At 45.7% G+C, this 15,283-nt stretch overlaps 1 protein-coding gene across 5 annotated transcripts in view; it reads left to right on the top strand.

Annotated features, from left to right (window-relative positions):
- Window positions 1–15,283, top strand: part of CAMK4 (calcium/calmodulin dependent protein kinase IV) — a 291,927-nt gene that overhangs the window by 43,113 nt on the left and 233,531 nt on the right. The window contains exon 1 of one of the 5 annotated variants that reach the window (XM_073344681.1): window positions 5,601–5,719. The exons of the other annotated variants lie outside the window; for them this stretch is intronic. Coding sequence (XP_073200782.1) covers window positions 5,694–5,719 — 26 coding nt within the window. The 5' untranslated portion in view covers window positions 5,601–5,693. Of the gene's footprint in view, window positions 1–5,600; window positions 5,720–15,283 lie in introns of those variants that run through there. 5 annotated transcript variants of the gene reach the window in all.

A 15,283-nucleotide genomic window follows, 5' to 3' on the forward strand; every position in this document is an offset into this window, starting at 1 on the left:
GACCTCGGCTGGTGTATATTGGCAAAACATCATTGACCTCAGTGGAGTTACCCTGATTTACGTCAGTTGAGAATGACGACCTTTACTGGCTAGCTAAACTGAGTGGGCTCAATTCTTCCATGGTGTAATTACAAAGAGGTGACTGGTGGGAGGGGCACGAAGGGTCAAGTGCCCCTCCAGCAGCTGGCTGGCCTGGGCAGGGAGAGGAAGGGGCAGGGCCAGAGCCTCTTCCAGCTACACAGACTGGGATACTGCCCGATACAGTGCGGTGGCTGATTGGGAGAGCCCTTGGCTGCGGCAAGCTTCTGGGGATAGTTGGCTGAGTGAGCTGGAGCCCCTCCCCCTGTCCCTTGAGCGTGCTCGGAGTTGGCTCCTGTCCCCAGAAGTCGAGCCTGGGCAGGGAATGGGCTGCCGCTGTGCCCACCCCAGCTAGGCTGTCTTGCAGTCAGCTACTGCTGTGCACAGAGCATGCCGGGGTGACGACCAATGGGATGACTTGCTTTGTTTTTGTTTTCTCCCCCCGCCCTTTCTTCTCTGCCTCAAGGCCGAGTAGTTAAGCTACAGCAAGGGAATTCACAAGTTGGGTTTTTTTTTTTTCTTTCTAGCTCTCGGGTTAGGCTAGGCTAAGCGCAGGGAGGCTAGGATGACTGAAAGTGATGTCCAAAAGAAACTAGATTTAGCCAGATTGGAAGCTGAAGAAAGAAAGAAGGAACATGAAAGACAACTGGAATTAAAACAGATGGCGATTGATGCACAAGTGGCCAGAGAAAAAGCTGCTAGGGAGGAGAAGGAAAAAGAGAGGCAGCATGCTCAGGAGGAGAGGGAAAGAGAGGAAGCATGAACTGGAGGTAATAAAGTTAAAAGGACTAAACCCTTCAGCAGCTGGTTCCACTTCCCCAAAAATCCACAAATGGGAGCGACTGGGTCCACAGTATGATGAATACAGTGATATTGCTGAATATTTGATCACCTTTTGAGAGACTGCACACTTCATGCAATTCCTGACGATCACAAGATGACCACATTGGTAGCAAAATTGACTGGCAGAGCTCTGGTCATATTCAACAAGATGCCTGTTGAGGATGCTTCTGACTATGGTAAATTTAAGGATTTGGTTTTGAAACAATTTTACATTATACCTGAAACTTACAGAGTAAAATTTAGAGCCCTTAAGAGAGGGCCTGGACTAAGTAATGTGGCTTATGTAAACCAGATGAAGGATCTCTTAGATAAATGGGTCAAAGGAAGGGGTGTAACTAGCTTTGAAGGAATGTGTGATTTGGTTATACAGGAGCAGTTCCTGACTATGACTAATGATATAAAACAGTGTTTATGGGTTAAGAAAATGGACTCAGCAGAAAGTCTTGCTTCTTCTGTGGATCAATACGAGCAGTCCCAGACCGTCACAGAGGCAGGGCAAATCGGAACAGAACGGGTGGAGGTAGCAGAAAGGAACAACCCTGGTCGCAGTTTGGGTGGATACCAGAAGGGACACCCTGAGACCACACCATACACCGGGGGCAGCCCAAAGCCCCAACTACACCCCAAGAAAAAACCCAGACATTTTATTGTCCCACCACACCATTCTCCAGCAACCCACCCTGCCACAGTGACCAGTCAGCTGGACGATGTTTTAAATGTAATGAGCTGGGGCATGTAAAGGCCAACTCCCTCAAGAACCCCAACAGATTACAGTCCATTGCACCAGGGTCACACCAAAGGTCCTCAGGCCCAGATGCCTCCCAGATACTCTGAGTGAAGGGAAACTGTGAGTGTGGGCAGGAAGAAGGTTATCGCGTGGAGGGACACTGGAGCACAGGTGTCAGCTATCCACCAATCCTTAGTGGACCCCAAATTCATCAACCCAGAGGCCCAAGTGATGATTCAACCCTTCAAGTCAAACTCTTTTGATTTGCCTACAGCCAAGTTGCCTGTCCAGTACAAGCGCTGGTCAGAAATGTGGACTTTTGCAGTCTTTGATGATTATCCCATTCCCATGTTGCTGGGGGAAGACTTGGCCCACCATGTGAAGCTAGCCAAGAGGGTTGGAATAGTCACCCGCAGACAGGCTAAGCGAGCTTTCACACCTATCCCTGTTCCTGAGCCTTCCACCAGGGCCCCGTCTGTGTTACCAGAGACCCAAATGGAGGTGGTGGAACCGGACCCCATGCCAATGTCTGTGACAGCAGTAGTGGATCTAATCGCAGAGACCCAGGCAGAGCCAGTCCTGGAACTGGCAGAGCAACCAGCACCAGAACCATTGCCAGCACTGAGTCCAGTGCTTGCAACTCCGTCTACAGCTCCAACACCAGAGGGCACCACCGAGCCTGCTCTGGCAGCAGCAGCTAAACCTGCGCAAGAGGCTCAGCCGGAGCCTGAAACCCAACATACTGCGCCAGCAGAGAGTGGTTCACAGTCAACGGAAACAGCCTCGTCCCCTGCATCACTTCCCGAGGGACCAAGCCCAAGTCCACAATCCAGTGAGGAACTGATGTCTCCAGCATCAAGGGAACAGTTCCAGGCTGAACAGGAAGCAGATGAACAGGACTGCTGCACGGAGCAACCCACCACCTCTCAGCTCTTCTAATCGATCCAGGTTTGTTGTAGAAAGAGGACTTTTATACAGGGAAACTCTTTCTGGTGGACACCAGGAAGACTGGCATCCTCAGAGACAGTTGGCAGTTCCAACTAAGTACCGGGTAAAGCTCTTGAGCTTAGCCCACGATCATCCTAGTGGCCATGCTGGGGTGAACAGGACCAAAGACCGTTTGGGGGAAGCCCTTTCATTGGGAGGGAATGAGCAAGGAAATTTCTACCTGTGTCCGGTCTTGTGAGGTGTGCCAAAGAGTGGGAAAACCCCAAGACCAGGTCAAAGCCCCTCTCCAGCTACTCCTCATAATTGAGGTTCCATTTCAGCGAGTAGCTGTGGATATTCTGGGTCCTTTTCCGAAAAAGACACCCAGAGGAAAGCAGTACATACTGACTTCCATAGGTTTTGCCATCCGATGGCTGGAAGCAGTAGCTCTAAGCAACACCAGGGCTAAAAGTGTGTGCCAGGCATTAACAGGCATTTTTGTCAGGGTAGGTTGGCCCTCCGACATCCTTATGGATTCGGGAACTAATTTCCTGGCAGGAACCATGAAAAGCCTTTGGGAAGCTCATGGGGTGAATCACTTGGTTGCCAACCCTTACCACCATCAAACAAATGGCCTGATGGAGAAGTTTAATGGAACTTTGGGGGCCATGATACGTAAATTCATAAATGAGCACTCCAATAATTGGATCTAGTGTTACAGCAGTTGCTCTTTGCCTACAGAGCTGTACCACATCCCAGTTTACGGTTTTCACCATTTGAACTTGTGTATGGCCGTGAGGTTAAGGGGCCATTACAGTTGGTGAAGCAGCAATGGGAGGAGTTTATGCCTTCTCCAGGAACTAACATTCTGGACTTTGTAAACAACCTATAAAACACTCTCCGAGACTCTTTAGCCCTTGCTAGAGAAAACCTAACAGATGCTCAGGAAGAGCAAAGGCCTGGTATGATAAGCATGCCAGAGAGCTTTCCTTCAAAGTAGGGGACCAGGTCATGTTGAAGGCGCTCCAGGCCCATAAGATGGAAGCATCGTGGGAAGGGCCATTTAAGGTCCAAAAGCGCCTGGGAGCAGTTAATTATCTCAGAATTCCCCACCTCAACCCTAAAGCCTAAAGTGTACCATGTTAATTCTCTAAAGCCCTTTTATTCCAGAGAATTAAAGGTTTGTCAGTTTACAGCTCAGGGAGGAGATGATGCTGAGTTGGCTGCAGGTGTCTACTACGAAGGAAAAAGTGACGGTGGCGTGGAAGAGGTGAACCTCTCAATGACCCTCGGATGTATGCAGGCGACAGCAGATCAAGAAGCTGTGCACTAGCTTCGTGCCAATGTTCTCAGCTATCCGAGGATGGACCGAATGGGCATACCACTCCATTGACGCAGGTAATGCGCACCCAATTAGAGTTCAACCTTACCGGGTGTCTCCTCAAGCCAAAACTGCTATAGAATGGGAGATCCAGGACATGGTACAGATGGGTGTAATCCTCCCCTCTAACAGTGCATGGGCATCTGCAGTGATTCTAGTTCCCAAACCAGCTGGGGAGATACGCTTTTGCATGGACTACCGTAAGTGAAATGCTGTGACTTGCCCAGACAACTATCCAATGCCACACACAGATGAGCTATTGGAGAAACTGGGACCTGCCCAGTTCATCTCTACTTTAGACTTAACGAAGGGGTACTGGCAAGTACCACTAGATGAATCCACGAAGGAAAGGTCAGCCTTCATCACCCATGTAGGGCTGTATGAATTTAATGTGCTCCCTTTCGGGCTGCGAAATGCACCCGCCACCTTCCAGAAACTTGTAGATTGTCTCCGAGTGGAATTGGGAGAATCTGCAATCGCCTACCTTGATGATGTGGCCATCTTTTCTGATTCATGGGCAGAACACTTGCAGCATCTGCAAAAAGTCTTTGAGCGCATAAGGGAGGCAGGACTAACTGTTAAGGCTAAGAAGTGTCAAATAGGCCTAAACAGAGTGACTTACCTTGGACACCAGGTGGGTCAAGGAACTATCAACCCCCTACAGGCCAAAGTGAATGCTATCCAAAAGTGACCTGTCCCAAAGTCGAAGAAACAGGTCCAATCCTTCTTAGGCTTGGCTGGATATTACAGGTGATCTGTACCGCACTACAGCCAAATCACTGCCCCACTGACAGATCTGACCAAAAAGAAACAGCCAAATGCAGTGCAGTGGACCGAAAAGTGTCAGAAGGCCTTTAACCAGCTTAAAGTGACACTCATGTCTGACCCTGTGCTAAGAGCCCCAGACTTTGACAAACCTTTCCTAGTAACCATGGATGCATCCAAGTGTGTTGTGGGAGCAGTTTTAATGCAGGAACGACTGGATCAAGAATTCCATTCTGTCGTGTTTCTCAGCAAAAAACTGTCTGAGAGGGAAAGCCACTGGTTAGTCACTGAAAAGGAATGTTACACCATTGTGTACGCTCTGGAAAAGCTACGCCCATACGTTTGGGGGCGGTGTTTCCACCTGCAAACCGACCATGCTGTGCTGAAGTGGCTTCATACAGTAAAGGACAATAACAAAAAACTTCTTTGGTGGAGTTTAGCTCTCCAAGATTTTAATTTTGAAATACATCACATTTCAGGAGCGTCTAATAAAGTGGCTGATGCACTCTCCCATGGAAGTTTCCCAGAATCAACTGGTTAAAATCTTCCTTGAAATGTGGAAAATGTTAAGTTTTTATATAGTTAGTAGTATATCATAAAGGTGCATGTGTCTTATTAACTCTGTTTTCTCCTAGAGCTCCAGGAAGAAATCACATCCATTGTGGAACAGGCTGTCCCACACCATCTGTGATTTGGGGGACATGTCATAAATATAAAGGGAAGGGTAACAACCTTTATGTATGCAGTAATATAAACTCCCTCTTGGCCAGAGGTACAGAATCCCCTTACCTGTAAGGGGTTAATCAGTTCAATTAATCTAGTTGGCACCTGACCAGAAGGACCAACGGGGAAAGAAGATACTTTCAAATCTGCGGGGGGGGTGGGGGGGTAGAAGGCTTTGTTTTTGTGCTCTGTGTGTGTTCTCTCCAGAGACGAAGAGAGAGACCAAGCAAGTAATCCAGCTCCCACTGAATGATACATCGAAACTTACAGAAATAGTAAGTAATAGCAAGGAAATGCATTAGATTATCTTTTGTTTTAGCTTGTGAATTTTCCCTGTGCTAAGAGGGAGGTTTAGCCTCCCCAGGAAAGGGGGTGAAGGGGCTTCGGGGGATATTTTAGGGAAACAGGAACGCCAAGTGGTCTTTTCCTGAGTCTTTGTCTAACTCACTTGGTGGTGGCAGCAGTACCCATCCAAGGACAAGGAAGGATTTGTGCCTTGCGGAAGTTTTTAACCTAAGCTGGTAGAAATAAGCTTAGGGGGTCTTTCATGCGGGTCCCCACATCTGTACCCTAGAGTTCAGAGTGGGGAGGGAACCTTGACACATGTAAAAATCTCTTAATGTTAATTTGGAAAATTTAAAAGCCCAAAAGCTACAAGGTAATTGTATCTCCTCTCCCTTCCCCTTGCATATATGGAGTCACCTTCTGTAACCAACTGTACTTTTATTAACTCGACTGAACTATACAGAGTTTTATTTCTTTTATGTTAGATTTAAAACATAGATTTAAAATACTATGTCTGGTATGTAGGAGGGTTGAGATCAATATATATTACTAGTTTAATAAATGAACATCAGATAATGGCTACTTTTCATCTAAGTTAACAAAAGTGGAAAAATTTAGGTGGCATTTAAATTTAGTTTTTGTTGTTGTGGACTTTACTTGTATGCCAAGTCTACCTTCTGGAAATGTTATTTTCACAGCAAGTTTGTTTTTTGCCGATACTTTGACTTCTTTGAACATTCTTCAGTAGGTTGATATTTTATTGAAAGTGCCCAAGGTCAGCTTGAGTTGTAAATCAGAATTAATTAATTTCCTTGCTTTTAAGTTGATCACTGTGGGAATATCCTGTGTGGGAAGGAATGAAGGAAGGCATGTTTACAAATGTTGCCATGTTAACAGGAATCACCCATGAGATGTTTGAAACATTCATGGTTACTTGAATTTAATTATGTCTTCAAGATAGGGCCACATGAAGGTAATCCAGGGTCCTGAGTACAACCATGGCCCTGTCCATCTTCACATTTTGAAAATTGTCTTCATAATTCTGGGGGTTAGAAACAATTTTTCGATAAAAGCTGAAATTATGATGTCAATATGTGATTCCACGAGCTGGGTCTCGTGCCTTATGGCTTATGGCTTAATCTAACCTTGCTTAAAGATATTTAATATTAGAAAACTTAGTCTGTCCTATTTATTGCAGGTGTAGAGTCTGGGAGGTAAGTCATAAGTCAAGGAGCAGGAACTTGGGTAATGCTGCAAACTAATGTAACTCTGCATTTAGTCAGAGTTATGTAAATAACCCTGCTGACATAGTCTATTTCAGTATTAAGGTGGAGCTATTATTAAGGCTGCTCAATACTTGCCATTGTAAGACCCTGTTTTCTGTTGTTTATTGCTTTACTAAATTTTGACCATTCAGGTTGAAATTTTCCATGCCAGATGTCTGCCTCAGGTTGAAGTTGTTTTGGAAAATTTAAGCCAAACCAGTTCAACCTTTTCCAAGAAAGAGGCTAGGGAAATATACTGTTTTGCCCATGTTAAAAAAATTAAGATCTTTTCTTAGAAATTTTCTAGTATCCCCATGCTTTGGAGCAGGGGATTAGAATTTGGCGGCCTTTGTGTCAAGGATGAGGGTTTTTTTTGCAGTACTTGTGAAAACCTGCCCAAATCTGGCCAAGTTATAAGGCTTTGAAAAACTGAAATTAGCACATGCTCAGTAGAGATTTGCTAGAGTTTGAGAACTAAAATCTCCAGATTCCATCCTCACTAAATATGCTTCAGCCCCTCACGGCTCCTGTGTGTAACTAGCCTGCGCATGTGCTATCTCCCCCTCAGATAGGTTTTTCCCAGAGTCATCCTTTTTTTTTTTTTTTTTTTTTTTTGAGGCAGCTGGCCTAGGAAATCTGTAAGGGTGCTCAATGCACATTGCCAGCTGTCCAGCTGTGTGGATTTAGCATCATCCTGGATGTGCGCACTGCCCTGCTCCCCCATTTTTTTGGGGGGGACCTCTGAGGTAGCAAATTAAAAGAACACTATTAAGGTTGCAAAGTCAAGTACTCAAAAATTAGGAAATGCCAGATTTAAAGTTGCCTTTGTGCATATGTGTTATGATAGTGTTTGATGATACGTGATCACATAGTATTTTTTCCCCAGGACCTCTGCCTCATTCAGTACAAAGTATGGACGTGCTCAGGGAATGAATCAGGGTTGTATGGTAAAGGAGGCTGTTGTCTGTAGGGTACCTTCCCCATTTGTTGCACAAGTTGGAAGGTGTGTAGTGAATGAGGCAGGGGACTGCAGGAAGGGAAAGGAGAGTTTCATAGTTAAGACAGTTGAGAGCTGCCCTAGAGAACTGGACACTCTCCCTGTATCTGCCACAGAGTTCCAATGTGATTCTGGCCAAATTATTTAAACCAGACTTTGGCAGGTGGGGCTTGAATAGAGTGAGCAGGAGACTTCTGTGGTTAAATGGAGTAGAAGAAAAATCTTAGGTCCTGTGCAGAAGGTAGCAAAAGATCATTCCTCAGCAAAGGTTGGCAATAATTTATACCTTTTGTTTGTATCCTCGGGCCAAAATAGGTGGGCATTGAGATTGACCTCTCCTCTCTCCCCAAGAGGGAGACCCTCCAGAAGATCATTGGGTGATATGAGGAAGCTTGCCCCAGCGCTGTGAGTGCTCTTTCTCTCCCACTCTGTGGATAGAAGATTTAATTTCTCTGCACTGTCAGTGCTGCATTTTCACAAGCATTTTGTTCTTTTGAATATAAAAAACAAGTTTCATAGCTTGTTATTCAGAGAAATTGTCCTTCCTTTCCGGCTCCAAGTATAAACAGTTTTATTAGAGAGAGGGAAAAAAAGCTAGATGCTATTAAAATATGCTTTAAGAAATATAACATGGAAAAGCTCCTTCTATAAAATAAAAATTAATAAGGAAACCATAAAAAAGGAGGAGGATTACCTTCTATTTTTAGAGTAAAAGACACGTTCTAAAACATGTTATAAAATATGTAAGCAGGTATTTCCCAAAATAGTTCCACAGCAGTGTAAGTGCTATGATATCTACGCAATTCACAGATACACATGGAAGTTGCTAATGTGGTGGTTGCTAAAACTAGAATACTGTTGTAGTTAGCAATTTGATGTTAAGAACAAACACAATTTTAATTGGTTCTTCCCCCACAATATTTACTGTTTGTCATTGGAAAAATGATGTTGCACGAAGGTAGGCCAAAGAACTATGTTTGTTAATTGACTATGAACTTGTTCATTGGTGTTTTTTGGGGGTTCAAATTGTTCTTAAAACTAAATCATCCATAATGAAATTGCCTCGCTCTTGCTCACTTAAGAGCTGTGCATATGGTTTGCTGACCCATGAACAATGGTGTATAACTCCTACATTGGGTACTGCAAAAGCAATATATTCATAGAGCTCTTCTGACTGAAAGATAACTGTCCTTCCTTTCTTTCTGCAGAGCACCACTAAACACTTCACTGTGTCATTTACTTCTAACTTCAGCACCATTTGACTTTGCTCTACTACATTAACAAAACATAAGAGATTGCCTATGTAGCAAAGCTCAGTCTTAAGTTATACATTCAAACATGCATGGTGGGGTATTCTTATCTATTTTGATTTAATCATTCACATGATTATGTTTAAATTCCTAACACTGTGTTGCTGAGACCTGCTGGACATGTCAGTCTAAAGCAGTGGTTCTCAACCAGGAGTCCAGGGCCGCCTGGAGAGCTGTGAGCAGGTTTCACGGGGGCTGCGAAGCAGGGCCGGCATTAGGTTTGCTGGGGCCCAGGGCAGAAAGCTGATGCCCCACTGTATGGGGCTCAAGCCCAGGGCTGAAGCTAAAGCCTGATCAACTGAGCTTCACGGGCCCCTATGTGGCATGAGACCCCAGGTAGTTGCCCTGCTGTGACAGATTTTTGTTACCAATCTGCCGCTGCATCAGGTGATCAGGCTGACGCTGCAGGATCGTTGGGGGGAGATGATGAAACACACCAAGTGTCTAAATTTTAAAGCTTTATTGATAAAATAATAAAATAACAGCAGAAACTGCTGGGAACTCTCCCACGTCACTCAGGGGGAGCAAGAAAGTGTTAATGCCTCAAGCCCTAACCCACTTTCATACTCTCACTCTCACGCCCCAGACTGGCCAAGTCTGGGAGTAACGTCAAAAGAAGGTGTGTGTGTGGGGGTAAGGCGAATGGGAGTGCTGTCCTGGGCCCAGGTCGTCCAAGGATCTGCTGTGTTCTCCAAATTGCTCCAGCTCTTAGGAGGGTTTTAAGCTCTGGGCTCTTTTGGGGGTGTTCCATTCTGCGACCTCTGTTCCTGGTGCTTTTTGTGTCAGTCCAAACCGGCTTGCTGTGGCTTTCTCGGTTTTCCAAAACATCCCGACTCCAGAGACTTTGTTTTCCCTTGTATTGGCCTTTGCTGTAATTGCTCCAGCTCTCACTGTTCCTGCTGTTCTCTTTGCAGCTTTACTTCACTTAGTTTTTTTTCTTCTTACAGCTGGTCGGGGTGGGTTGGACTTTCCCCCTTCTGTCTTGGCAGGTAGCCAGTGATCTTGGGCTGAAGTCAGCTTCTTATCTTCAGACTAGTTAACCCATTCTCTTCTTTCTCTCTTCTCCCACCCGGCCTCTCGTACCTGCAAAGGAAACTCCCACTCCCCACTCACACACCTCTGACCCTCCCCAAAATGCTTTGTGATGCTTGCAACAGCGTTAGCAATATACAGTGCTGATCTGCCTTCCCGGGGGACTCCCTAAGGGGAGGGGGCCATTGGATTGTGACATTCCTCCCCCCCCCCGACCCCGAATCAACATTTTGTTGTGAGGGGTCACCATTTCAGCTTCCATCCTCCCTCTGACATGGTGGCTAGGGCTACTGTTGGCCTTCTACGTAAACAGCAATATAACATATACAGAATTGTTAGGGCAACAACAACTGCATACACTAGCCAATAATGACTTCTGGCTTCATTAGTAACATAGCATAGCACATCTCCCTGTGGGCATAGATGCCCCACTCGAATTTCTGTGGCAAAGGCAGCTTTCTCCAAATTAAACGTGTGCTGCCACACGATAAAGGATGAGGCATCTATCTGGAATACGGTCAGTTGTTCCTGGCTATGCGTCAAGGACAGGAAAACTTTGGGTGCAATCCATGAAAAATTAAACACAACATAGTGAAAGATATTAATCATACTTTGCATAACCGCAGGCCAATGTACTGAAATTTTTTTGCGCCTGAAAGTGTAACAGCAAATCAAGTGACACCCTGGGGTAGGTGGTCCTCCAAACACACGCAGAGGTATTGATAAACACATGGGCTTTAGAAGGGGCATATCCCGATGCCTCCCCTTCCCAGCAGATGTGTTGACCTACCTCATAAAATTGGCCTGGCATTGCCTTTTCTCTGCATATCATTGAGGGGGCTCCATAGGCCACAGCTGCCAAGTGTTGCCCTCTGCTATCCATATGTGCTGATAAAAGATGTAGTCAGCCCATACCGCTTAGCTATGTCATTGGTGGGAGCCACCTCCCATGTGTCGCGATGGACCGTCCAATCCCAGATAATACGTGATGCCACATTCCCAGGATGCTAAGCTACAATTGCCCCCTCTGCCAATGGATAATTGACTTTTTCTTCCACTATGGCCAATTCTGAACAGTGGTAAAATTAACAAAGGAGGCCCAAAACATCCAGAAACCGAGGATTCCCAGAAAGAAATACTACCATACATACATTGTTTTGCCCTGACGAATTTTGCAGTCTTAAAGCAGCAAGAGCAGAACCACCACTCCTGTTTGGGGTGTCCCTGGGCTCTTGCTATTACTGCCTTGTCCTGTTAACAAAGGAAAAGGGGGAAAAAAGCAACAACGTAACTGCACCTATTGGGGAAACTGAGGTACATACAAAAACGCTCTAAATTATTACTTGTCCAGCTACAGCCCTCCCTGGCTTTCATCATGGATGTTGTTTGCCTGGTTAGGATTAAGGTTGAGGTTACAACAATAATATTACATCCCGAGATCAGTAATTACTATTTCTTGCCAAAGGGCTTCCCATTTTACTTCCACTCCAGGCCACCACAGGATGAACAGGGTTTGCCCCAATGGGATCCAGGGGAGGTTCGGGGCCACCCACCAGGTATTTTGCTGTGGCCTTGCTGTGTCTATCCAGGCTATGCACTGTCTCCAAGGCACCTCCCCTCCCGCCTTCCGTGGCTCGGGCTCCTTTGGCCGCTCGAGCTAGGGAGAGCCTTTGAAGGTATTTTCCCTCCTCCTAATTATGATTATCCAGATAATCCCATGGACCGCTGGAGACTTGGATGGTCCAGGCAGGCGGCTGGTCCATAACCAAGGCCCACGACGCCATGACCAGAAAGCTAGGGAGAAGCATATGTGTTGTGCCGATTGGCATGTACTCATTTTAGTTTGCTTGGTAGCTGAAGCTAGTACACTGCTGGGGAGATGCGGTTCACAATGGAGTACGGACCCACCCACTTGGCGTCCAGAGTGTGGGCTGCCTTCCCCAGCCTTTGCAACATTACCTTGTTTCCAATTTGCCATCCCTGGATGTCTTTGACGATCCCCTTACACTTGACCTTTTTCTTATCTTAAGTGGCCTCTACAGCTTCAGGGGTTTCACATAGCTCCTTCCTCAACTGGGCAAAGCTGAGACTTTTTTGGTTGTGGCAAACAGTAAATGTGATTATTGGTAAACACAGTACTTAGATTACATTTACATTGGTCTATTAGCAGGTTGCTAACACTTCCATCTTCCCAAAACACTTCTTCGCAGGAATTAACACATACACATTGCCCATCATACAGTACTTTGGTCTCATTATCTAATTCATTCCACATACAGGATCCTAGTGAAATGTCTTTACTACAGGGCTCTGGAGAAAGGACAAGTACACCCACTTTTGAGGAGTCCACTCGGTACAACCTCTGGTGTCCAATCGCTTCCCTCCCTCCCCATCCCCCTGGCTTGAGGTCCAGGGTAGCCAGAAGGATCCCATGTGCAATATGGGGAGTGAGCTAACTTTCCATATCTTTGCCTCCAGAGCCTGTTGGAGTGCGATTTTTATCAACAATTTCCCCCAGTTAAAAGGGCTGGCCTTATGCTAAAAACCTACTGCATCCATTCGCACTGACAAGTATCAAACAGTGATTTTTTTTTTTTTTGGCTTGAGCACGTGTGTCAAAACCTTAGTGTTTCTTGATATTACCCCAAAACATTTTGTGTTCCAAGGTGAGCAAAGCAAGTAGCTGCATTTCAGTACATCCCATAGCTATAGCAGTATGTTTTTTTGTTTCCATTTGTTTCTGTATTAGACTCTCCTGTGATAGTAGATTCATGGTATTCTGAGTTGCTTTTCAGCTGGTATCAGCTTTTCCTGTTTTTCTGAAAGACAAAAGAACATGTTTCTACCCCTTTGGGGGTGGCAGATTATTGCTCAGAATATTTCTTTCTTTTACAAATACCCTTGCTGATTGCAGGCAAAACAGAGGAATTACCCCCATATTTTCCTGTGTTTGTTCTATAGGCAGGCTAGGTTTCAATGGCTTTACCTTTATCAGTTAGGTAATTTGCATTAACACAGACGCTTTCTGGCTTGCTTTTGGATTCAAAGTCATCAGCAGCTCTGAGATTCTGTCTTAAAAGGAACAATCAACTTTCACCAGAGTTTTCTGATTACTTTTCACTTTTAACTCCTGCTTCCAAACACACAGTGATTTGAAGAAGAAAACACAACCTATTGTGTCTCCCTTTGGCAAAGTGACAGTTTGATTACACAGAGCCACCTTAAGGGGCTTGGGGCATGGTCTTTCTCTCTTTTACTACCCTTTTATCTGCTATTTTGTTACAAAATAACAGATTTAAAATCTTTTCCCATTCTCCTGGCTTTCGCTGCCCTGTTGCAGCTACAACTTTGGTCTTTAAGGTCCAGTAGAACCCCCTTATATTCTTTTAGTAAATTTGACTAAATTGTCCATAGTCAAATGATTTAAATCAGATTGTCCCTTTGCCTGGATTATTTACAGACATTCCTTTGGAAAAGGGCCCATTTTCCTTCAGAATAGCTGCAAAGAAACCAAGAATTCTCTTTTCTTTAACACTTTTCCTTTTTAACACTTTCACAATGTTTCACTGCTTAATTCCCTCCAGCATCTGTAGAGTTAACTTCTCACTCTCGTTCCTTACTTCTGGCACTATGCCCTTAGGGCTTCCAACCTGTTTTATTTCAATTTCTTTAACTATTGCCTGCCTGCTTTTCTGGGCCCGATCCTGTTTTTCTTATTGAATTGTCCCTTTCCATGGGCACAGGCTTCGTTCCATTACCAATTTAGCAAGGAGGGTGGGCTTCTCAACCAGCTCCCACCTCTCTGGTTCCTTTCCTTAAACAATATCACTCACAAGGTTCACCCGAGTCATCCTCCGTGAGACTTGCCACCTGGACCAAACGCATGGTCACCTTACGTTTTAACTGCTCAATTTCCTTTTCATGGCGAGCACACTGCTGTTGTGGTGTATGCTGAACGCGGATGGTCAAGTCTTTGACGAGTCCCTGAAGGTCCCGTACTTGCTTAGCCAGTGCTTCCAGGTGGGTGTGTTCTGCTTTTCCGCCTGTCTCAAGGCTTGCAACTTGTCCTGGGCATAGGTTTGTTTTGCAGCCTGGCTAGTAATCTGCGCTTTCAGTTGCTCCATTTCCACCAGCTGTCAGTTACACTCCTCTTCCCTTCTCCCCAACTCCTCTTTCTGTCCGGACAACATTTGATGCCACATGGCTGCTGCAGTCCAAATTAATCCCACAGCTGTCCCTAGGTTTTTACCCTTCTGCTTTTCATACTTAGTATATAGGTCCAACAAAGCCTGCCAAGAATGCACATTTCTCTGAAGCTCTGCCACGGAACCCCAGGGATTGTACCCCACCTTGGTGAGAGCCTTTGCCAGCCGGGAGAGGTCTTCACTCCCCTTTGAAAGAGGCAATAGGGTCCCGTCCCCCTTTGCTGCCTCTCCCGTGGCTCGGGCATCCGGTCCACCTGCCTCCCTTGACACCAGCTTACCGGGCAGTTGGACTACCAAGTCCGTGCTCCCTAATGCTCGTACGTCTGGCATTGAACCCATGATTGATGCTATCGCCCATGACTGGGGGACTCCCGAGTCCGCAGCTGTACCCTTTTGTTTCCTGCACATGTTATCACAATCCGTTAGTATCACTCTGAAAAACTTTAATCACTTGAGATTTCACATGGTGAACGCCGGCACTGGGGCTTCCAATGTTACCCACCCTGGGCCGGAGAGAGAGACGCTAAGTCTCCCTCCGTATTACTTGGCCTTCTACCACCGAGGGCCCATACACCAAGTGCAAATCTGCAAAACCCCTCCCAGGGGCAGAGCAAGAAACCCTAAGTTCTCCTCTTCCACTCTGTCATACTATGGCTGAGAGTGTATGCACAGAGAATCTTCTCTCAGAGTGAGGATCTCTAAGTCCTCCTCCTATCACCTGGCACTTCTACGACTGGGGGTTGAC

Source organism: Lepidochelys kempii, chromosome 5 (assembly GCF_965140285.1).
Source record: "Lepidochelys kempii isolate rLepKem1 chromosome 5, rLepKem1.hap1, whole genome shotgun sequence".
Classification (NCBI taxonomy): Eukaryota; Metazoa; Chordata; order Testudines; family Cheloniidae; genus Lepidochelys; species Lepidochelys kempii.